Source organism: Neophocaena asiaeorientalis, unplaced genomic scaffold (assembly GCF_003031525.2).
Source record: "Neophocaena asiaeorientalis asiaeorientalis breed wild unplaced genomic scaffold, Neophocaena_asiaeorientalis_V1.1 scaffold556, whole genome shotgun sequence".
NCBI lineage: Eukaryota > Metazoa > Chordata > Mammalia > Artiodactyla > Phocoenidae > Neophocaena > Neophocaena asiaeorientalis.
In genome coordinates, this window is record NW_020171832.1 from 1,226,308 (window position 1) to 1,252,253 (window position 25,946).

At 39.2% G+C, this 25,946-nt stretch overlaps 1 protein-coding gene across 1 annotated transcript in view; it reads left to right on the forward strand.

Annotated features, from left to right (window-relative positions):
• Window positions 1-1,898: 1,898 nt before the first annotated feature.
• PLCH1 (phospholipase C eta 1) overlaps window positions 1,899-25,946 on the forward strand; it is a 224,402-nt gene continuing 200,354 nt past the window's right edge. Inside the window, exons 1-2 of the mRNA XM_024741299.1 lie at window positions 1,899-1,952; window positions 23,111-23,229. Coding sequence (XP_024597067.1) covers window positions 23,151-23,229 — 79 coding nt within the window. The 5' untranslated portion in view covers window positions 1,899-1,952; window positions 23,111-23,150. The remainder of the gene's footprint in view (window positions 1,953-23,110; window positions 23,230-25,946) is intronic.

A 25,946-nucleotide genomic window follows, 5' to 3' on the forward strand; every position in this document is an offset into this window, starting at 1 on the left:
TATTATGTGAATCAGGACACCAGGGCCTAAGGCTGCCACAGGATTTTCTTAAAGTCATACAGCTAATAAATGAAAGAACCCAGGTGAAAATGTTCTGATTTCTAATGATCCTGCTGTTTCTAGGAAATCTAGGGAGGACAGATATGAAATCCTTGCTCTAGACTCTGGGTATTTGTAACCGTATGAACTTGCTATAGTTGTAGTTATAAAATGTTCAAACACCAGCCATGTTTTATGACTTAATCTAATTTCACCGAGTGGAATTGACAGTGGGCACCTTCTGATATTTGGTTATAACCACGTGTATATCATGAGAATGTATATGGTTCACATGCATAAACGCAAAAGAGATATTTTTCAGTATGTATTTTGGCCTGAGGAATTCTGCCATGATTAGGATTTAATACATGGTAGAGCAGCTTTTCTCGTTATTGTCCAGTAAATATCTTAAACAAGGGACTCTGGAAGTAAAGGAGGAAATAAACATTGATTTATTCCAACCATGTGCCTGGGCATTTATTTTAGGTCACTTTAAAATTCATAAAAAGACGCAGGAATTATTATCCCATGTTACTAGTGAGACCTGGAGATTTGTTTCTTGCCCAAGATCTAAGTGAGTATGGAATAGTCTTGGAATGTGAACCCAGGTCTGTCTGCCTACGTGCTCTATTACATCATGTTGCCACTCAGAAAGGCAAGGCTTAATTTATGAAAAATACTGAGTTTTCATTTCAAACTCACCATGCCAATCAAAATAGACATTTAGAGGTTTTTCTGTTCAGCTTTTTGGTGAGTGGAGAAGCTGCATTCCCTCTATGGAGTTTAGGAGGTTATAAATTCAGGCCTGGTTCCAGAAACACATTCAAGACTTTGTTTATAAACTGTTGGCTATTTGTTTAGAAGTGAGTGGTGTTTAGATTCTCTTCTGCAGATGCGTTTTCACATCAAAGTGGCCCACTTACCACTTTGAGGTTGTGTTGTCAAATTGTGCTGGGTCTAAGAGGACCCCTCATGATTTTAATGTGTATTTTCTGGCATCCCAAGACTTAGATGTTGATTCTTATCTTGCATAAACTTTACTGCTGGATAGATTCAGATGGTGTCTTTCTGTAATGCTTTTCAAATTGGAGACCTGAATCAACTTGCACAGTTGCTGAAAATTTCTAAATTTAGGCTAGAATCTGGAGTTTTGGTGCTTCTAAAACCACGCTGGCTGTGGTGTTGAGACTGTACGAAGCTGGTTTCAGATTTGCAGTATTTTTGAGTGGGTTTACCCATGAATAAACTGAGGCTCAGGAATGTCCACACTCACAGAGCTGAAATGGGACTTGAACCTTGACATTGCCAGCAGACACCTGGTCTACTGACCTTATTAGTACACCACACCTTAAAAGCACACCTCTATCCTGGGCCTTCTTTTCTCCCTATGTCTGACTGCAGGGGAGAAGAAAAGGTGGAGGGTTTCAGAAGACTGGATGCCAGCCTCGCTTGAGGCAACGCATAGGGCCCTGGAGTGCTCTGAGTTTCCTTCTTCATGAGTTTTTCTGTGTCTTATCCTACTAGCAGCCTCTTTTCTCTGTGGCTCGGTCTTCTGAATTTAGCAAGGGACTTAAGAACCTGTCCAACCATTCAGGTGCCCATGCCTTAGCTTTAAATTGCCACTGGAAGGCAGAAAGATCGAGTTTGGTGCTATCGCATGTGAGTTACTGATTAACTGATCTAAGGCAATCATGGTTTCTCTTAGATCTGCCTTCACTTCCTTGTTGCTAGTCCGCCAGAACCAAACATTTGAATTCAGCTTCCCACTTCCTCTTCTCTCCCTCTTCAATTTAACTGAAGGAGCCTCTGGATCTTGGAACAGCTCTCCGTGGAGTGCTAGCGGAACCTCGGGTGGGAACTTTGAAGACCTGTATGTTTTTTTTCAGGGGTCAGAATCCTGGACCAGAAGTTAAGTGAGTTGATTTGCTGTGTAATTGTATGTTATTTAGTTCTCTAGACCTCCTATTTCTTTTTGACAAGCAACTGTTTCTTGACTTTGAGTGATATGGGATTGAAAAGAAATTTTTTTTAAAAAAGATTTCTTTATAGAAAAAGGAGTTAGTATTATGAAAAGATCCTTTGATTTTTATTTCAATGTAAAGACTGTTGGTTCCATACAACCATTTGTGTAAAACAGAAAGGGAGGGTTGAGAAAAGAAGGGAGGCTTTTCTTCCATGCATATAGAATATTTCTTGAAGGGTACACTAGAAACTAATGTTAGTTGCGAGACAGATACCAGAGGTAAACTCTTCATTGTATACCTTTATTATGCCTTTAGATTTTGAAACTTAATAAGTAAAATTAAAGTAAGAAAAACAATACTTGGGTTTCAATAATAAAGAAATAAGTAACCACCTCCTGGGTCCTAAGTGGTAGAAGTAGGAAACTGGGAAGTGATTTCAAAGAAGAGAAATTCTCTTTTTCACTATCTTAAGTCTCAAATTTCACGTTTAGTATTTTTTTTTTTTTAGTCATTTTTAAATGTTTTTTTAACACTGGATTTCAATAACAGGGCTTGGGGAGGTCTGTTTTGAATTTTCATGGTTTTCTTCCCTCTCATAGAGCATCAGGTATTGGCTGCCCCCAGACTCAGTGGGCCAATGGGAATCAGACCTGTCCCACTCCTGAGTCACTAAACCGGTCTTATGCTGGCAGTGTGTTTATGGAGTGAAGCCCAGAAAGCCCTCCACACCCCACCCCATTTTTTTTACCCATAGAGAAATCCCTATAATGTGATGATTTTATTTTGCTGAGCAGTGTCTGAATGTGAATGTCGGAGGAATCTTTTCTTCTCAAATTGAACAAGGGAAAAAAAAACTTGTGTACAAATGTTTTATTGTGAGCCACAGCTTTTCTTGTTTGAAATAGGTTGTGAATTGGAAGTAGTTTTCTGTTTACTGGGTAAATCATTAAAATACAGTCTTGGAAGAGAGTGAACACAAACTGTGTACCAACTTCTTTTTTACTTGTCAAAAGAGAAATGTGAAATCTATTTAGTGTCCAGTTTCAATCAAAAGCAAAAACTCAAGTCAGCGTCAGCTCTCAGCACTTTCTTGAAAATTTCTCATCTCAAATTTGGTGAAGTAAATAAAACATTCTTTCCTCACAAAATTCTTCTTATTACTCTGTAACTTTTGCTAGAAAATAACTGAATAGATCATACATTCTCATGTGTAAGTTTTTTTTAAAGCTAAAAGGGCATTTAGTGAAAATTCTCTCACCTCTGTTCTTCAGCCATCCAGTTCTTTAATAGACCAATAGTGTTATTAGTTTCTTATGTATTTTTTCAAAAAGATATATATATACAAGCAAATACATATGGATGCTTTCTTCCTTTTAAGAATCAAATGGTAATGCACCATCCATATGATTCTGCATTTTTTTCTTGTAACAATATATTTTTATATCATTCCATATTAGCACATAGAGCTTCTTAATTCTTTTTTCTTTTTACTTTATTTGAAAAAAGCAGTTGTAGGTACACAGCAAAATTGAAGGGAAGGTGCAGACTTTCCCATGTGCTCCCTGCCCCACCCGTTCATAGACACCCCATTACCAACAACCCCCAGCAGAATGGTGCATTTGTTACAATTGATGACCCACTTTGACACATGATAATCACCTAAATTACATGGTTTACATTACAGTTAACTCTTGGTGTTGTGCATTCTGTGGGTTTGGACAAATGTGTAATGACCTGTATCCATCATTGTGATATCATACACTGTGTTTTCACTGCCCTAAACATCCTGTGTTCTGCCTTCACCTACTGCAGGATATCTCGATTACTTCCAAGTTTTGGCCATTATGAATCAAGTTGCTATAAACATTCATGTGGAGGTTTCTGTGTGGACATATGTTGTCATCTCCTTTGTGTAAATACCAAGGAGTGCAACTGCCGGATCGTGTGGTAAGAATATGTTTAGTTTTGTAAGAAACTGCCAAACTGTCTTCCAAAGAGGCTGTGCCATTTTACATCCCCACCAGCACGGAAGGAGCACTCCTGTTGCTCTACACCCTCACCGACATTTTGTGGTGTGAGTGTTCTGGATTTTGGCTATTCTAATAGGTGTGTAATCGTATCTCGTTTTAATTTGCATTTCCTGATGATTTATCACGTAGAGCATCTTTTCGTATGCTTCTTTGACGTCTCTGTATCTTTGGTGAGGTGTCTGTTAAGGTTTCTGGCCCATTTTTAAATCAGGTGGGATTTTTGTGTTTTAAGAATTCTGTGTGTACTTTGAATAATAGTCTTTTATCAGATGTGTCTTCTGCAAATATTCTGTGCCAGTCTGTGGCTTGTCTTTTCATTCTCTTGACATTGTTTTTCACAGAGCAGAAGGTTTAAGGTGTAATGAAGTTTAGCTTACCAATTCTTTGTTTCATGGATCATCCCTTTGTTGTTGTATCTAAAAAGTCACCACCATGCCCAAGGTCATCTAGATATTTTTCCTATGTTATCTTCTAGGAGTTTTATAGTTTCGTGTTTTAAATTTAGGTTTGTGATTCATTTTGAGTTAATTTTTGTGAAGGGTATAAGGACTATGTTTAGATTCGTTTCTTTGCATGTGGATGTCCAGTTGTTCCAGCACCATTTTTTTTTGAAAAGAACTGTCTTTGTTCCATAGTATTGCCTTTGCTTGTTTGTAAAATATCAGTGATTCCATTTATGTGGGTCTATTTCCGGGCTATGTATTCTGTTCCATTGACCTATTTATCTACTCTTTCTTCAATACCACACTGTCTTGATTACTGTAGCTTTAGAGTAAGTCTTGAGTAGGATAGTTTCAGTCTCCCAACTTTGTTCAATATTATGTTGGCTATTCTGGATTTCTTTTTAAGGGCCACCTATTTTCCAATGTATGGATATACTAAAATTTAATCAGATTAATGGACAAGTAGGTAGCTTCTGATCTTTTGAAAAAATGGTACAATAAATAACTCTATATATACACTGTTTGCATGTTCAAGTATGGCTATCGAATATATTTTTGGAAGTGGGATTGCTGAGTCAAAGGTATGTACGTTTGTAATTTTGATAAATATCGTCAAATTGACTTCAGTAGAATTTGTACAATTTTTACCCTTATCGGAAATGTATTACATGACGATTTCTCCACACCCTCACCAATACAGTTTGTCATTAAACTTCTTGATTTTTGCTAACCTGATGGGTAAAAAATTACCATCTTGATATAGATAAAACTTGCTTTTCTCGTATTGACTTACGGGTAACTTTACAAATTTCCATTTTGAGCAGAGCCTCAGAGTAGAAGGTGTCACTTCATTCTTTCTATTATAGATTAAAATATCAGTTTTGAAGAGACAAATGAATAGGTTTCAGATCACTGCCTGATAGAGGATCAGAGTCAGCACACTTACTTTTCTTATATGATAAGCATTTAGTTGCTTTTCACACTTTCTTCCAAGTCTCCAATATTTCACTCATCTCCCCAGGTCTGGGAGAGTTGGTGTCTTTGGAATCCAAAAGTATCTCCAGTCCTGGCAGGACGGTGTCAACACTGGGCTTGGCTGTAGCACTGCTTGGTTCCACTGCCTGGGATAGAAGCTAACTTGAATTCCTTATTGTCTCTTGTGGCTGTATAGGTTCTTGTGTCCTAGCATTACTGAAGGAAAGAAGAAATGTTGAGCGTTCAGACTTAGGTGGGTTCTGATTGTGTTTGTTTGGACACTCAGGAGAACCCTGCTCTTCCTTGAATGTGGACGAGATTCTTTTGGAATAATGGAGGATTCTGAGGGTGGCCATGAACCAAGACCTGGCCACTAGAATAGTGTCTCAGTCTGGTTCCTATGATTTTAGTGGGAACATATTAGATATTCAATGGAAGGAAACTATGCAAGAGAATATAATAGAAAACATATAGGCCAGTGACAAATAACCAGGAGTTAGTTTCTGTGTCTATAATCTATTTTGTTCTAGTTTAAGAAGAAAACATCAAATCCACACTATAAATTCCATTTGAGGAATTTGTAATACTGCTTGGGTTTTATTTCCCTATTTTTTCTCATTAATGCTTTCTATGACACCTTTCATCAGATGTCAACTTCAAACAGGCTGTTTATTACCTAGACTTAAAGAATCAAGAACTTATAAGCTTGAAAAGAGTAAGTTAACACGAAATGTGTTAGATGCATTTAACTTGGGCTACCTCTATCAGCTTCGGATTTTTTTCCCCAGAGCTTCTTAAAAATTAAGGATACGGCACATGAAAAACAAAGCTGGGTTTCCACAATTCAAAATATTTGACTAGATTTTTTTGCTGTTCTTTTGAACTTGAGAATTTATATGAACAAATTAGGTTTAATATCCCATCTCCTTCTGTATTGCTTTTAGGACCTTTTACTTGTCCTTTTTATAATTTCTGATATTCTTATATTTGCATTGATATAAGTTCTCTGTTGAACAGTTAGCAAGTTAACATCTCTGCTGGTTTAGAGAAACTAAACTTTAATTCTTAATTTTACCACCATTGTCTTAGGCTGAAATGTTTGCAAAATTGTCTTTGATCCCTACCATCCTTTTAAAGAGAGGCCTATTGTGGGATTTATATTCTGAATAAGTTATGTTTAGGCATTCTTGGTGAAATGTTATTTTTGCCAATTTCCTTATATATACTTTGTTATAATCACAATGTATTTTTTAATTTTTTTGGCTGTACCATGCAGCTTGTGGGATCTTAGTTCTCTGGCCAGGGAATCAAACCTGTGCTCTCAGCAGTGAAAGGGGAGAGTCTTAACCACTGGACAGCCAGGGAATTCCCTATCACAATGTATTTAAACATCATATTAACAATGTAAATTAGTAATTTTTACCTTGATAACTGAGCAGTATTTTGAGCATTCACAGTGCCTTCCTACTAAACTGCCCTTCCTGTTCCCCTCCATCTCATCCTCCCTCTTTTAAAACTACTGATCTTTTGAGATCTAGCTCTATGCTCCCACCGTCCAGGAACTCTTTCCTGACAGCCTTGGTTTCTTTTCTTTGAACCTTTACAGTATGCTTCATTTGCCACCAGTCATACATTCTGCCTTTTCCTGTGCGAGTTTTATATAAATCTTTTGTTTCTATCTATGCACTATTGTCCCATCTAGATCGTTGGCTTCTTGATGACTGGGACAGTGTTTAGGCATCTCTCCCTCCCCTCAGTACGTATAGTAGAGCCCAGAGCATACTTGTGGGTTATTTGATTCATAAATTGTTTTGATTATAGCTTTTTGCACATTAAGGGGTCCTGAGATCCTATTTTTGAACACAAAAAGGGGGACACTTCCCTTACCCTGCTGTGGTTGGGAAGGAGAGAAGGTATTGCCTGGAGGTTTAGTTGCCCAGCTCAAGGCAGATCTCCTGTTGGAGCCGGGCGTATTGCTCGGTGGAAGGGTTAGGGAAAGCAGGCAAAGTTGGGAATCCAACACATTCCTTGTGATAAGCTCCCTTCTCTCACTGGTGGGTAGGGAAGTGGACAGGAGAGAGGGTAAGATGAACTTGGGAAAGCTGGGGGATCTGCCCTTCTCTGGGGGTTGCCATTTCTGAGACTGAATTTTGGGCATCCTTATATATGAGGGAATTGTGGGTGGAGCTATTCTGAAGTCCATTTCTAATATTCAAAAAGTATGGAATCACTGGTTTAGAGACAACTAGTATAAATCAAGGATTTTTTGGATGTCAGTGTGTCATCAGGAATAGTCTTCATATATGATCAAAGGTGTTAATATTGGGCTGGATTTCAAGACTGATGGCCACTGAGAGTTGAAATCTAATTACCAAACAGTCATTCCTTTGAGTGTTTTTTTTCTCAATGTAGTTTTAATTTCCAGTCTGCACTTCGTGCCCACTTTTAAAGTGAAGGAATATATTTTTAGAAAGATGAAAAATATCTCAACCCTTACATGAACATAGGGAATTGGAAAAGATTGTACATTGAACAGTCTGGATCTCATTACTGAGTTTGCCATACCTAGTAGTGCGTTCGCTCCCTTTCTCTTTCTTTTATTGTCTTTTTTCTCTTTCCCTGTCTTATATTCATTATTTATTAGGGAGCAAAATTACGTAGATCTTCAGATTTTTTTTTTTTTTTTTTTTTTGGAACACCGGGGCACGAACCCGTGTCCCCTGCATCGGCAGGCGGACTCTCAACCACTGCGCCACCAGGGAAGCCCTACGTAGATCTTAAGAGTGTAATCACTGACGTTAATTTTTATTTAGTTCAAGTACCAGTGCTGTCACTTGATAGCTGTGCACCTTAGGTAACTACTTAACCTCTCTGTGCTTCAGTTTCTCTATCTGTAAAATGGGGATAATAATTATACCTAGCCCTTAGGATCACTGTAAAGATGAAAAAAATATTGTTTCGTAAAATATTTACCACAATACTTGACACATAGGAAGTGCTAAAAAGTATCAGCCGTTATTACAAATTAGCAGGCACTGAGCCTAATAAGCTTTTGGGTTAGATCAGGTCCTGATTTGACTGTCAGATTGCAAGGTTCTGTGGCTTTGAATGTGAATTCCCAGGGTTGAATTCTGTTTCTAGCAATATAGTTCACTGATACTCCCGATGAAACAATTTGAATATGTTGGGTACAGAAGAAAGATTATTTTCTTAAGTGCAGTAACCTGTAAGAAAGTAATGAATATTCAGGCTTTAAATGCTAAGTGAAGAGGGGTCTACTGAGCAATGAAGCTGGCTTTTTGCCTTGAGGACATTTGCCAAACCAGGTTAACTTGAACTTCTGCTTTCATGGCCTGAGGGCACAAGGGACAAGAGATAAAGTTAAAACATCTGAGAAGGGACCATTTGGTCATAAAGCTAGGACTTCAAAGGGCTTCTCCCTCATTGTAAGGGTGAATTAGAATAAAAACAAAAATAAAAATAATTATCTACCTTCTTTCTAACCCTATAATATTGTAAGGAAAATCACCTTTCAAAAATCTTGGTTCTGAGCAGACCCTGATTATTTGGTCCTGAGAATTTGTGATCCTGAGCCAGCTTTAATACAGATTTGCATCTGGAATCATAATAACTAGGTGGTCAGAAAAACCTCAAGATGAAAATTTGATTTAAAGAGTTCCTACATTGCAAGTGTCCCTGGTACTGAGCGAACACCAATTTTCCCCCTTCTTTTGGAAGAATCTATTTTTATCCTAGACTTCAAAGAATCCCCACCAATGAAATGACTGGGTGGGCCAAAATGTGCCTTCTGTTTTTTAAGTAAAAATAAAACACATTTTTCATTTTCACCAAGAACTTTATTAAACAGTGTATTCACCCTTTTGTTCCACTACCTTCTACCATTTTTCATGAAACTTCATAATTCCTTCTTCCCAAAACTTTTAATCTTTTTGATCAAAGAACTATTCCAGGTGCCTTTTACAGTCTTCCAGGGAACTGAAATTTTTTCCATTAAGAGAATTTTTAAAGACCGAAATAAATTGAAATCTGAAGGTGCAACGTCTGGTGAATATGGCAGATGAATCAGAACTTCCCAGCCAAGCTGTAACAGTTTTTGCCGGGTCATCAAAGAAACATGCGGTCTTGCATTATCCTGATGGAAGATTATGCGTTTTCTGTTGACTAATTCTAGGCGATTTTCATTGAGTGCTGCTTTCAGTTGGTCTAATTGGGAACAGAACTTGTTGGAATTAATAGCTTGGTTTTCCAGAAGGAGCTCATAATAGAGGACTCCCTTCCAATCCCACCATATACACAACATTACCTTCTTTGTATGAAGATTGGCCCTTGTTGTGGTTGGTGGTGGTTCATTTCACTTGCCCCACGATCTCTTCCATTCCACATTGTTGTATAGTATCCACTTTTCATCGCCCATCAATTTGTTTTAAAAGTGGAGCGTTTTCGTTACGTTTCAGTAGAGAATCGCATGAGGAAATACGGTCAAGAAGGTTCTTTTCGCTTAACTTATGTGGAACCCAAACATCAAAGCGATGAACATAACCAAGCTGGTGCAAATGATTTTCAGTTCTTGATTTGGATAGTTTGAGTATGTTGGTTATCTCCCTCGTGGTATAACGTTGATTGTTCTCAATTAATGTCTCAATTTGATCGCTATCAACTTCAACTGGTCTACCCGACCATGGAGCGTCGTTCAGCGAGAAATCTCCAGCACGAAACTTCACAAACCACTTTTGACATATTTGATCAGTCACAGCACCTTTTCCATACACTGCACAAATCTTTTTGTGCGTTTCAGTTGCATTTTTACCTTTCTTGAAATAATAAAGCATAATATATGGAAAATGTTGCTTTTTTCTGCCATCTTCAATATTAAAATGGCTATAAAAATTCACCAATTTTGATGCCTTTAAAATTTTTTATTTTTTAATAGATCTTTATTGGAGTATAATTGCTTCACAATATTGCGTTAGTTTCTGTCGTACACCAGAGTGAATCAGCCATATGCATACATATGTCCCCATATCCTCTCCTTGAGCCTCCATCCTGCCCTCCCTATCCCACCCCTCTAGGTCATCGCAAAGCACCGAGCTGACCTCCCTGTGCTATGCTGCTGCTTCCCACTAGCTAACTATTTTACATTCAGTAGTGTTTATATGTCGATGCTAAGCTCACTTTGCCCCAGCTTCCCCCTCCCACCCCATGTTCTCAAGTCCATTCTCTGTCTACATCTTTATTCCTACCCTGCAACTAGGTTCATTAGTACCATTTTTTTTTTAGGTTCCATATATATGTGTTAGCATATGGTATTCGTTTTTCTCCTTTTGACTTACTTCACTCTGTGTGACAGACTAGGTCCATCCACCTCACTACAAATAACTCAATTTCATTTCTTTTTATGGCTGTGTAATATTCCGTTGTATATATGTGCCACATCTTCTTTATCCAGTCATCTGTTGATGGACATTTAGGTTGGTTCTGTGTCCTGGCTATTGTAAATAATGCTGCAATGAACATTGTGGTACATGTCTCTTTTTGAATTATGGTTTTCTCAAGGTATATGCCCAGTAGTGGGATTGCTGGGTCATATGGTAATTCTATTTTTAGTTTTTTAAGGAACCTCCATACTGTTTTCCATAGTGGTTGTATCAATTTACATTCCCACATATGGTGCAGGAGGGTTCTCTTTTCACCACACCCTTTCCAGCATTTATTGTTTCTAGACTTTTTGATGATGGCCATTCTGACTGGTGTGAGTTGATACCTCATTGTAGTTTTGATTTGCATTTCTCTCTTTTTTGACCCACCTCCTAGAGTAATGGAAATAAAAACAAAAATAAACAAATGAGACTTAATTAAACTTAAAAGCTTTTGCACAGCAAAGGAAACCATAAACAAGATGAAAAGAAAGCCCTCAGAATGGGAGAAAATATTTGCAAATGAAACAACAGACAAAGGATTTATCACCAAAATATACACCCAGCTTATGGAGCTCAATATCAAAAAAAACAATCCAATTAAAAAATGGGCAGGGGCTTCCCTGGTGGCACAGTGGTTGAGAGTCTGCCTGCCGATGCAGGGGACACGGGTTCGTGCCCCGGTCTGGGAAAATCCCACATGCCGCGGAGCGGCTGGGCCTGTGAGCCATGGCCGTTGAGCCTGCGTGTCTAGAGCCTGTGCTCCGCAACGGGAGAGGCCACAACAGTGAGAGGCCCGCATACGGCAAAAAAAAAAAAAAATAATAATAAATGGGCAGAAGACCTAAATAGACATTTCACCAAGGAAGACATACAGGTGGCCAAGAGGCACATGAAAAGATGCTTAACATCACTAATTATTAGATAAGTCTTTTTTTTAAATGCACACTGATATGACAGCTATCGCATACAATTTAACAAAATTGTTTCAAATGAAGTTAAAGGCATCTAAGTGCTACTAGAGCCATCTTACGGAAAAAAACTGAATGAACCTTTTGTCCTACCCAATAGAAGGAAAATTAGCATCTCATAGTTTGAAAAAAATCACTAAACACAAGATTTAAGCTGAGAACCAGAAACTCTGAAGTCTAACCAAGCTGATTTTAGAAAGAACCAAATATTATAGAACTTGGGGAAAAAAAAAAACAACTCAGTGAACAGATTAACCCAAGCTGAACAGGGAAATTGTCAACTGAATGATAGATCTGAAGAAAATTTTCAGATAGCAACAGAGTGGCAAGACAATGAAAACCCCAAAATAAAGGTTAATCAATGTGGAAGACAGAGAATTCAGATTCAATATGTTTAATTATAATTTCAGAAGAAGAAAATGGGAAGAGGCAACATTTAAAGAGATAATGACTGACAGTTCTCAAGGACTGATAAAAAGTATCACTTTCCATATTCATGAAGTCATCTGAATTCCATTCGGGATAAGGAAAAATCCACACAGACAAAATATAATTAAATTGCAGAAAACAAAATATAAAGAGAAGATCTTAAGGTCAGAGAGAAGAGGCAGCTTATTTTCAAAGACATGACAAATTATCCTGACGGTGTGACAATAGAAGCCAGAAGACAGTAGAATATTAAATTTCATGCCCTGATAGAAATTAACTATCAGCTTAGGATTCAGTTTTCGTTAAGAATATCTTTAAAAAGCAAAGACAAAGACTCTCAGACTTAAAACCAACCAACCAACAAACAAAAAAACCGCAACAAACCCTAGAATTCTAGCAGATCCTCACAAAAAGGATACATTTCAGGCAGAAGAAAATTATTACCAGATGGAATGTCTCAGAAACAAGAAATGAACAAAGAAAAGGAAAATTTGTAAGTAAAACACACATTGACTGTATAAAGTAGTAATCATGTCTTCAGTGGGAACTAGGTAAAATAAGTGACATAAATAAATTGGAGAAGCAGAAGGAGTCAATATCTTTTAAAGTTCCTGTATAGTTTGGGAGGAAGTTAAAGATACAGATTAAATTTATACTTTGATAAGTAAAGTGTACCTGTTAAAATTTCTAGGGCAACCACTAAAATTTAGTAAAAGAATGAATGAATAACTTTCCAACGGGGAAAATTGAAATGAGAAAACTATTAAATCTGAAGTCAAGAAAGTTGAGAAAAGAAATATAGAATAGGCGACTAGTAGCAAACACAAAATAAGATGTAGAAATAAAATCCAATGTATTAGCAACTATAAAGAAACCAAAGATTGTTAGACTAGATAAAAAATGAAAATTCGGCTATTTGCTGTTTATAAAAGACATGTCTAAAACACAAGGGTACAGAAAGGTGAAGGTAAAATAATAGAAAAAGATAAATGAGTGATTACAAACTAAAAGCTGTCACTATTAACATCAAAACTAAAAGCTGGCGATATTGATATCAGATGAAATAGACTTTAAATGTCAAAAGCATTTTTAGAGATAAAAGAAGGTCATATTGGTTCAAAAGTTTGAACTCATCAGAGAAAAACCTTTTGTGATTTGTAAACATGGTCTCAGTATAACGCAAAACGTGGTCTCTAATACGTGGTCTCAACATATATTACGCAAAAATTGAGAGAACTACAATGGGAAACATATAGTCCCAGTGATTTTTTTTTTTTTTCCATGCCGCGTGGCTTGTGGGATCTTAGTTCCCCAACCAGGGATTGAACCTAGGCCCTCGGCAGTGACAGCATGGAATCCTAATCACTGGATCACCAGGGAATTCCCTTCCTAGTGATATTTAAATATACTTCATCAGTACTTGATAAAGAGGGGAAAAGGTCAGCTACCACACACAAGATTTGAGCAATACAGTTAGTAAGTTTGAGCTGATAGACATGTGAAGGTCATTGCATCTCAAAACTGCAGAATACACATTATTTTCAAACACACATAGAACATTACAAAAAGTGACCTCAAACTATGTCATCATAGTTGTCTTAACAGCAAACAGTGATTGGTATCAGCCAGACCAGATCTGTGATCACAGTGCAGTTAAGCTAGAAACTGATAACAAAAGATGACTATGAATAATTATAGAAATATATTTCAAAATGACCTTTGGATCAAAGAAGTTGCAGTGGAAATCGGAACATATTTTTAACTGAATGATAACAAAAATATTTTGGGTCAAGACTTGGGGTGGGGATAAGCAGCTAAAGCATGTATAAATGCTTATATTAGAAAAGAAGAAAGCCTGAAAATTAGCTAGATGTTGAAGTTGAAGAGTTAGAAAAAGATGCAAAGTAGACCCAGAGAAAATAGATGGAAGGAAATAATAATAATTCCATATTATTCAATGGAAAGGATCAAAAATGATACAGTTTGGCTCTTGGTAAAAGCTAGTAATGTTGATGAACACCTGGTGAGGCCGATTTCAAAAGGAGAGAGGCACAATATTCCTAAACAATATTAGGAGTGGAAAGCAGGCGTAGATAGTAAAAAAAGTTATGAAACATTATGCTAAACATTTGAAAGCTTAGAGGAAGTGAATACCTTTCTAGACAAGTATAACTTATTAAAACTCAATTAGAAAAAATAGGCTGAATAATTCTATAATTTTTAAATTAAATAAGCTATTAGTCAAATATTTCTCCATAAAGGAAGGTCTAGGTTTAGATGGGTTTATGAGCAAGTTCTACCAAGCACTCAAGGAAAAAATAATTTCAAACTTGCATAAATCATTCCAGGGAATAGAAATATATTTTTTGAAGCTGTGATAAGCTCAGTATAAAAACTTGTCAAGAACAATATGAGAAATGGAAATTATAGGCCAGACTTACTTAGAAATATACATGTAACAATCGTAAAACCTGAGAAGGCCAAATCTAGCAATGTGTTAAAAAGATAAATCCAATTTGTTCACAATGTATTATCTTGGGATTGCAGGGTTGATTTAAAAAATTCATATTAACAGATTAATGGAGACATATGATCTAAGTAGATGCAGAGAAAATGTCTTATAACGTTTAATATCAAATTATGCAAAAAGCTGTTCAGAAAATCAGAATAGAGCCAGTTTTCTTAACACAAAGAATATTTACAAATAACCTATGGCAAACATTACACTTAGTGGTAAAATATTAAAAGCACTTTGTTTCTTAAGATGAAGATCCATTATTCTGTGCAATACTGCTTTTGATGGTTGATACATACTGTATCCTATTTTTTCACATAGCATCATATCATGAGCATTTTCCATGTTCACTTACAAAGTTTTTACAGAACACAATTGTTAATATCTAGCCTACAGTCAGTGCTACCCCAGTAGCTGACTATTTAGTGCTCTAATTCTTCTGCATCATAAAAAATGATGCAGTGGATATTTTTTGTGTATACATTTTCGTATCTTTAAAGATTTCTTTTTGATATATTTCCAGGAGCTGAATTACTGAACCAAAAGGTATGAACTCTTTCAAGCACTGGATACCTATTATTATATACTTGAAACCAGCCCTTTCAAATGAAGCATCCATGTGTCTTTGGAGGGTGATTGTATCTCACTGCTCAACTTAGCTCAGAACATTTTCAGCTCCTGATGGCTTAAAGAAAACACACCGGGAACTTGGGGTTTAGTGGTGTCCGCTGTGAGCCTTAAAAAATGAACAAAGTACCCTTTTATTTCTTTCCCTGTGTGTACATAGCTGGGAGGGGGCTAGCTATGGAATTAAGCTGTTTGCAGAGCCCTTTAACAACCAGTTTGGCAGTGCTTGGAAACCTGTGGGAAGTGGGGGAGGGAGTTTATGAAGGGGGAGGGGAGGATAGTGACCTGCCATCTGCGGAGTGGAGTGGGGCCCCTCTGACCAGGGCCTTCTGACCCAGGCGTCTGAGCTGCTTTAGAACCTGTTCGTCTAGGCCTGGTCCAGGGACAGGAGCCGTGGGCCCTCCCATCCCATCCCTGCGCTGTGTAAGTCTCTTGATTTGTTTGTCTTAAAATTAGTGGAGAAGTGAGAGAAGAGCAGCTGTCTTTGAAATCTTAGCTTTTAACTGGACTGAGTTTGAATTCTCAACCATTAGAGAGAACTTGGTGCAGAAATTCCCAAACGTGTTGTGTCAGAGGCTGTGAGGTGCAGGACACAGTTTGGGGACTTTTCCCCTCTGCCTTCCTCTTTCTAAGCACTTCCTGTTGTATGAACATTGCTGTCAGAGCATATTAGTTATGTCTTTTGTCTCTCAGCGAGGCTTAAGGAGAAGGAAATCACTTTTCCATATGAGTTAAAGGGTATACTAATGGGAATTAACTCTGTGGTTTCTCAGGGCTATTTTAATTTATAATTACAGCTGAATGATGGGGATATTAGTCGGGGGTACGGGTTGCCCATAGTCCTTATTAATGTAGAATATTAAGTTTGGAAGCTCTGAGAGAGCATCTCATTCACCACCACTCGTCTTTTGTTCCAAAGATGACGCAGCCCGAGCGCAGGGGAGTGAAGAGATTTACCTGACACTGTTTAGTCAGAGGGCGGACTGGGCTGCAACTCTGGCCTCTTGACATCCAGTCAGACATTTTCCCATTGTCCTTTGATGCCTTACTGCATCCCATGAAGCAGTTACTCCTTTTCCAACAGCAGGGTGAGTTTATGCATTGTTTTAATTTCCGGCTATAGCCTTCCTCCCTGTTGTTAGCAATTTGGAAAGCACATGAACCCCTCAGATAGTTTTCACAATGATTTCTGGCTCGAAAATTTGGCCTTGGTGTTTCTGAGCTTGGTCCAAATAGCTCACTCAAATTTCATTGCAAAGAAACCTCCCACCATTTGATTCTCAAAGAACTGACACTTTGCTTGGATCCCCTCCAGTCTGTATACTCCAAAGTCTCCTGGCTGGAGGGACAAGGTAGGTATATTTTGAATAAGTAATGTTTCATTTAGTCATCTCTTCTCCTTCTTCTGACTCTTCCCCTTCATTGACCCATAGTGGAGTTGGATTGAGTGGTGGATATGAGAAGAATTATACCTTGTATATTATGAATAATACAACTCTAGGTTCTTTCCATAGGGAAGGAGTGTCAGGGAGGAAACACGGCTGGACAGAGTGTAGCCCTGGGACTGGGACAGTGGATTTGGAGTCAGAAGACATGAATTTGCAACCTACTATTTCCTATTAGCCTCTTTGAACTCATGCTTAATGATGCATGACTTACAGGGCTATTGTAAGGATCATTTTTTTAAAAATACAAGATAGAAATGGAAATATTGTATGAAACATAAAATGATTTACAAATAATAATATTATTTTTTTTTGCGGTACGCGGGCCTCTCACTGTTGTGGCCTCTCCCATTGGGGAGCACAGGCTCCGGACGTGCAGGCTCAGTGGCCATGGCTCACGGGCCCAGCCGCTCCGTGGCATGTGGGATCCTCCCGGACCAGGGCACGAACCCGTGTCCCCTGCATCGGCAGGCGGACTCTCAACCACTGCGCCACCAGGGAAGCCCAAATAATATATTATTTTTAAGAAAGAAAGAATATAAAAGAGTGGGAGTGGGAGTGTTGGTTTTTATGGAAGAGGGGTGCCAGAGAAGAATTGGCTGTGGTAGTAGCAGTCACAGTAGGTGAAGAGGTGGAGATAGCATGTAGTAACAAATCCCTGTACTTAAAAAAAAAAAAGTGTGTTTGTGTGTGTATATACACATACATACACATATATGAATATATTCCCCCTTCCCCAAAGTTGTCTTTTAAGATTCTCCTATTCTTCCTTTTCCTTTGTTAGAACTCTGATTTCCATATATGAACTTGAATAGTTTGTCTTTTATTAAGCCATTCAAGTGGCTTGAGCAGATTTGTAGTGTTCCATAAAACTCATGTTAAAGCAGTGATATAGATTTGCCTCACATGTAAAAACAATTAAGAGAATTCTAAAGAAGAAAAGATTTCAGGGTTTGCTCTGCTTAAATACACCTTCAAGGGGTGTGAGGGAATCCTTTACTACCAAAACAAAGGACTTGAATGCGGCATATCCCTAGGGAAAGCCCAAGTAAATATGGAGTCATATTTTGAAACTCAGAGGACCAGCTAAAAAACCTGGCCCAAGGTCCCCCAGTGAGTCAACTGTTAGAGATGAAACCAAAAAAGAGAGCTCATGACTGTCCTGTGGGCTCTCTTTACTCTGATTTGCTGACACATTTCATCAGTCAGAACTCTTTGGTTGCAAGTGACAGTAAACCCAACTCAATATGGTTTAAACAAAACTAAACAAAGCAAGGAAGGGAATGTACTGGCTCATTTAACTAAAAAGTACAGGCAGAGATCTGGCTTCAGCTGTGCCTTAAATGATATCAGTAGGACCAAGTTTATCTTCATTCCTCTGGGTTGAATCCAGTCCCACATAGATTTTTTCTTCTCTTGTAGTAACAAGATGGCTGCCAGGAGTTCTAGGTTTCTAGGCTTCACAACTTCACAGCCTCACAACCTTGAGTCCAACAGAAAAAGTTTCTTTTCTCCAACAGTTCAGACAGACATCCATGCCTGACTCAGTGGTCCGAATTAGGTGGGCTATGTGCACCATCTGTACTAGTATGGCCTGGGGGAGGCAGTGCTCAGCTTTGTCAGACCTAAACCACATCCTCACCTGAATAGGGACGGAGCTGACACCAGCTAAGTCTCATGGAAAGAAAGTGGGAGAAGATGTTTCCTAGAGGAAAACCAGAGGAAGCAGGGGGACAACCAGTAGGTGGCTGCCATTGTGTGTTTTTTCTTAGGGGGCTTTAGTTAAAATGAGTGGGTGTTGCTGTGAAGGATTTCTCTTTCCTTTGTGGAGTTTTAAACGCATTGACAAATTCTTATTAATCAAAATTGTTCCTGCTTTTCTTGGTGAAAAGTGTCCTCGAATTTCTAATATTTTCTTTCTTCATGGTGTCCTGCCGCCACAGATTTATGTCTGGTCTGTGGTTTGACACTGGCAACTTTGGTCATGTATCTATAGAAAAAAATGGCAAAAATAAAGAAATGTGGAATGTTATAAAAGTTACTAATCGCTTATAAAATGGGCTTAGGGGGGCTTCCCTGGTGGCGCAGTGGTTGGGAGTTTGCCTGCCAATGCAGGGGACAAGGGTTCAGGCCCTGGTCCAGGAAGATCCCACATGCTGTGGAGCGGCTAGGCCCGTGCACCACAGCTGCTGAGCCTGTGCCCTGGAGCCTGCGAGCTGCAGCTGCTGAGCCCGCGTGCCACGGCTGCTGGGGTCCACGCGCCTGGAGCCCGTGCTCCACGGTGGGAGAGGCCACCATAGTGAGCAACCCGGGCACTGCGGCAAGGAGTGGACCCTGCTCTCCGCAAGTAGAAGAAAGCCCATGCTCAGCAATGAGGACCCAACACAGTCAAAAATAAATAAAATTTTTAAAAAATGGGCTTAGGAACATTCCAACTTTTTAGATATTTTTAGTTCATCTGATGAATCCTCTGCATACTTGCTCGTCTTCTTTTATTTCTTGTTGCTGCTTTAGAGTTTTTGGAATTTGGAGGTTTTGAGTAGAGCTGATTACACTTTTTCAAATCACATATGTATTCTGTAGAAGTATATTTATTGATATGGCTAGAATGTCACAATATGTTATTTATGTGAAAAGAAAAAAGGCTTCAAATTAATAGGATCTAGTTTGTTTAAAAAAAAGACCACAGTATCCATGGTAGTTGTCTTTGGGTGGTGATATCACTATATAAGTTTTTTTCTTTAGCTTTTCTGCATGTTTCAAGTTCTAAAAATGGATAAAAAGAAATTATTAAAGATAAGTAAATTACATACATATAACATTTCCTATAACTTTACCATCCACGAAAAAAGTTCATATTAACCTTGTTCTGAAGGCAGAATTTGAAACTAGTCTTAATGAGTTGTTTCTCTGCCCGATGTTCCTTAGTCACTGTCAGTTATTAATTTACAAGGATTGGGGATCTGTATGTTCTATAAAGAGTTCCAAATGTAACATATATTAAATAGCAAATATTAAATCAATGAAAGTATATTTTAGTGGCTATTTTCACCCATTATGTTCACACAAATGGGATCATGAAACACTCAAAAGATCCCTGCTTTGGTACTGCTGAGCCTGGGGTTCCTGCCAGCTTTCTCGAACAGCTACCTAGCAGTGCTATCTTGCAAGTTACACCTACTTTCTGGGCCTCAGTTTCCTTCTGGCTACACCATGTGGGGTTTGTCTGAGCTCGTTTCTAAGGTCCCTTTCAGATGCTTCCCCTTAGTGAGTGCTGGGCCGCTGGTTCATCTAAATCTGGTTGTGGCTGAGCTTGGCTTTATTGCACAGCTGTCTCTTCCCCTGCCTCAGCCCCACTGACTCCATTCATTACCTCCACCTCCAGTATCTCTCAATTTTGAAATCATTTGCTGTGATTCTGGAGGCCAGAGTGGGCACTTCCTTCCTTCAGTCTCATACTGGAGGGAATCCAGGAAATGCGGCATAGAACAAGGACATCACTGACGTTTACCGAGGGCCTGTAGTGTGTGCACAGCTCAGGTCTGGCACTCGGGTGGCTTACTGTCTGCCCTTCAGCAGCAAACAGATGCCAGGGGAGGTAAGACACGCCCGTGATTAACCAAAATAGGGGGCACACAGCCTGGAGACCATAGGGTTCAATTACTTATACCTTTGTGTTCTAGGTCAACCATTTAAACTGAGTCCTCTCTTCTTAAAAACACCTACCTAGAAGAGTTTGTAATCCAAAGGTACGATTTCAAGTCCCACTGCTGCTTTTTCCTAGCAGCATGGGTGAGTCACAGACTCTAACATCCTCTTCTCTCCATTCATCTGGTTAAAAGGAAGGGCCAAGTGAGAGTCAGGTATGTGCTTGTGTTTTGTTGACTATACACAAAAGCACCTTATTCTTTCATCTTCTGATTCCGCTAACCTTCCTTGGATTGAGAATGAACAGAGAGGGCAAAATAAAGAATGACACATGAGAAGCAACCTAAGTGTCCATCGACAGATGATTGGATAAAGAAGATGTGGCACATATATACAATGGAATATTACTCAGCCAACTAACATTGTAAAACAATTATACTCCAATAAAGATGTTAATAAAAAGAAGAATGACACATGAAACCATAAGATCAAGTTACTAAGGAAAAGTTAGCATGAATACAGACAGTTCTCCTTAATTCTGTGTAACCTAAAATATTTTTTTTTGTAAAATATTTCTAATATAAATCATGAATATACTTTTGTAGGAAATAGTTACTACTGATATTACTGAAAATTATTTCCAATTCTTGAAAAGTATTCTTATTAAAAACATGTCTTCAAAATCGAATACATGAATATATGTATAAATAAATGCATAAAAAAGACTGGAATGATTCACACCAAGCAAAAGTGGTCATTCCAAGAGAGAGACATGAAATGAGGGAAGAGGGGATTTTCAAGGAAAAATTTTTTTTCGAGTTTCAATATTGAGTTTTTTAAAAACTGAGCATATCGGGACTTCCCTGGTGGCACAGTGGTTGGGAATCCACCTGCCAATGCAGGGGACACAGGTTCAAACCCTGGTCCAGGAGGATCCCACATGTCACGGAGCAACTAAGCCCGTGTGCCACAACTACTGAGCCTGCGCTCTGGAGCCCACGAGCCACAACTACTGAAGCCCTCATGCCTAGAGCCTGTGCTCCACAATAGGAGAGGCCACCGCAGTGGGAAGCCTGTGTACCGCAACAAAGAGTAGGCCCCCGCTCACCACAACTAGAGAAAGCCCATGCGCAGCAACAAAGATCCAACGCAGCCAATAAATTAAAAAAAAGAAAAAAAATTAAAAAAAAAAAAACACAAAAAAAACTGAGCATATCTAACTGTATACCTAAAATACTTTTTGAGAGAAACCCTTGTAGTATGGAATACTGGGTGGGGAGGGGGCAGGGAGGGTTGTCTCCATAATCACCTGTTTTCTATCTTATTTTACAGTTGGTTCCGTGAGTGATTGTATCTTGGCGTGATGGGACTCACCCTCAGCCCCAGGGAGTGGGAGAAGCAGCCAGATTTAGCCAGGTGGGGGTGGGGTTAGAAGAAGGGGGGGGGGGTCAGGTCTCCCGGAGCCTGAGAAAAGGTAGGATAGGTTACAGGTAGGGGAGGGTGGAAGAATGAGGCTTAGGGAGCCAAGGAGAAGCTCTGGCAGAAGCTTTAGGAACCTACACCAATTGTGGTTCCATTAATGAATAGGCACAGCTCTGATCATTTGTTTTTTTCAGTACTGACTCCATCCTGGAGTGCCTTTACAAAAGTCTAGATTGCTTTAATAGGACAGATGACAAATTGTTTCCCACCTGTGGATTTTCCTTCATGCCAGCCTTGCTTGGTTTTGCCTGGCTTTATTCTGCGACCAGAAAAGAAGATGGAATTCTGAAAAGTTGCTTTAGCCAGATCCTGTGAACAAAGGGAGCCTTGTTTGGGGTTATGCACACCAGCTTTTGGAGGAGTCTAATTCATCAGCTGGCATCTCTGCTTTTCAAGTCCTTGCTCTGGTTAGCACTGTGTTTCTCTGTCCGTGGAGGGACAAACCTTCTGGAGGAGCAGGCCCACTGCTTGTTCACCTGGCTCTGGTTACAGGGGGCAGAGGCAGGCCCTAGGGGCTCTAAATGGGCACCCATAGTGAGTCCAAGAGAGGGAGGCAGCCTTTGTTACTGTGTTTGCCTGGCCCATGGCTACATGGATGCCATTATAATTTCCAAGATTTCCCTGGATTGGTCAGGTATGCAGTCCACCAGACTGGTGCTGACACAAAAGTCGGAAACTGGGAATGTCAGTCACCCTCCTGTTAGTCCCCTCCCCGCCTGCAACTGAGATTTCCTGAAAAGCTACCAGCATTGACTGGTTTGAGTCCTGGCTGAGTGCGGGCAAAGCCTGGAGCACATAAACCAGTTCTGAAACTTGTTCTCCATTGGTGGATTGATTTTTTTTCCCCCCCAGGACAACGGTAACTTTGAGCCCCTTCAGGTGCTATTAGAAAAAGCTCCTGTTGTGGTATGTTAAGTGACCTTCTATCCAGTGGGAAGACTTGTGGGGAATTTCTTAGGGCCTGGGGCATTCCAGCTCCCCACGTGGGGAAGGTGTGAGGCCTGCGTGCTGCCCGCTGAGGCCTGGGGACTAACGGCGTCAGGCGGCCAGCGTGAGCGTGTGACTTCCGCCTTCTTCATTTTTGTGTCCTTCCTTTTCCCTTGACAGAGCAATTTTGTTTTGATGCTGTGCCAGAAATCTTCTGACAATGAGTTACTGGAACTTGGAGAAAAGGAACTGTGTGCAGTACTGCAGGCATTTTCTGGTGGACAACAGTCTGTTTCACGGTGAGTTGCCTTTTCTACTCCTGTAGGCGGATCTTTTGTTTCTGAGAGCACTTTTATTCCAGCACTCTGGATGCAAATGTGGTATGATTGTTGGGTTGAACCAAGAGCCTGAGTTAACTTGTTGATGAAAAATTACCCAAGAATCCCCACTGGACTCATTCCGCAGAGTTGCAAGCTGTGTGCCGCCCCTCAGCAACCATAACAGCATCGTTACTTTCTACCTCTCAGGTTAGTTTATGTCAGTGCCTTTCCTCTTCTACTACACTGTCAACCCCAGTAATATCCCTTTCCGATGGTTGAAATTGGGGGAGCTAGACCCATAGGTAGTGCTCGGTTAATATCGGTGGATCATCAATCAGGGCTTATAACCAGCATGGTGTGTGCCTTCTATCAGGCTCCATATAAAGACAGAGCAGATGAGTGCACTTAACCATAACTATCAGGGTGGATGACTGCAGCTGTAAATCAGAGAATAATCAACATTAGTCATTTTCATGGCAAACTAAGATGAATTGCCTTTACCCTGCTGGCATATTTGTTTTGTGTTATACAGCCAGGGATAAGCTCTGTCAATCCTGATATCAGGGTGCCCTTGAGTGAAATTTACTTAAGAGTCAGAGATTCATGTGTTGGCAGAATTTTTGGAGTAATCTCCATTAAGAGCTGGTGGAATCGTAGAGGGAAGGGGGAGATTTCATGAGAAGTGGAGCGCTGCTGAACAGAATCCTTCATCTAAGCTGCCTTCAACTTTCTAAGTTTGGTTTTTCTTCCCCAATTTAGTGCAGACTTACTGTTTTTTTAATTGCTTTAGATTAAGTTTAAGATAACAAACTTAACCCTACTTACTTTGTTAAAGCACATCTTACAATGTTTTTTCACGTTCATTATGCCACCTCACTATCGGACTTTACTCCGTAGAGGATGCCTTCATTTACAGGTCAAGAAAGGGAAGCAGAGATGAAATGACCAGCCCAAGTTGGCATAGCCAGTTATTAGCAAGGTCAGATCTAAAATTCTAGCCTCTACCCTTCCAGGCTGGCTCTCTTGGCATTGCAGCGGCGACAGCCTCTTAGCAAAGGAGACAGTGACTTAACACGCTGGCACTGAGTTCTGCTTTGTTTTCCTGTGAACCTCGTCTAAGGACCCTGTTTGTTGCTTCATCTCTCACACAGTGTTTGCTGTGTGGTGCTTTCTGTTACAAATTTACTTGTATTAAAAAAAAAAAAGAAGAATAAATATAAAGAAACATAGGAGTTAGAAAAATTAGCTTTATTTTTTCCAAGTTTTGTGCCAATTTTGAAAAAGTTCAGAGTTTATTTATTCATTATTTTAGAATACCTTTGTCCAGAGATCTCAAAGGCTATAACAACTTAAAAACAATTTCCTATGTATTGTTACAGCTGTGTTACCACTTAGTGAATTACTGTATTGCTGATAGTTTTGCTGAGGGCTTGAGGAACATGATCCTATTGAATCCTTTCAGCACCTTTGCGTTAGTTATTCATCCCATTTTATGGATGGGGAAACAGAGGTTTGGGGAGGTTGTTGAAGTGGTGATCTAAAATCAAACTCGTGTCTGCTTAACTCCAAAGCCCCACTATTTTTTTTCCAGGCTGCACCTCCATTTTAATAGAAAAATTAACACTCTGAGAGGTTTAAGTTCTATTCAACAGTATTCGCTCTGCTATTAACTAGCCATGTCTGATCTTGACTACGTTATATAATCCTTCAGGATCTCAGTTTTCTCGTCTGTGAAATGAGTGTGCTGGTCTCGATGATTTTTTAGGTTCTTCCTAGTTCTAGTCTCTGAGATTCCATTGAAGTATTTCTGAGAATTACAGTTGCTGTATGTATTTTGTGAGCTATCTTGTCTCTGAACATGAGATTCACAAGAGGGCAGTAGAATACTTAAAATATGACTTGGCTACTTACGTTGAAGAATTACTCATTTGAGAAGATTTAGAGATATCAAATCTTCCCAAGATTAAAAGGACTAAAGCCAGTTAGAATTATGATTCTGTTCATTTATAATAAAGCAGTAGCTTTCAGTATTTCTGATAGTTAAAATATCATTTTGGATCTCTATGCCAAAGGATATGTAATTCAGGAAAGAACGATGCCTCTGCTCTTCCACTGTATTTACTTCTGCAGAAAAGTAATGTCTGTGAAGACAGGAATTTATTTAACTTTATGGAGGACTGTGAGGAGTCTTGGTATATTTTAAGCCAAGGGAGCACTAGTGATAACATCTTTGTAGATGATTTCTAAACATTTATGAGAAAAGACAGGACATGTTGAGTTAGAAAGGTCAGATTTCTTTTAGAGGGGATTCTCCTGGTCTGCTGGTAACTCTCCTTACATAACCAAATCAAGCCAAACAAAAAGAAACAAAACCCCTCCATTATAAACAGAAAAGAACCATTTCCTCTGCAAGATAATAGACTTTTAGAATATGCAGACTCAGATGTGCAAATTGTGCTAGCCAGACTTAAGCGGTATTCCCAGGAGAAAGGAACCACCTTAAAAAGAGGACTAGGTGGGCAGTAGGGGGTCAATAAAAGTAAAAATTAAAATGTAGTATTTGTATACTGTTTCACAGTTCATAAGACACATTCATAGCCTCCCCTTCTGGGTATAGAGGAGGTAGGTTCTCATTGGAAACAATGTAGAAAATTACCCACAATCTCCCAACCCAAATTGGAGTAACAGAATAACAC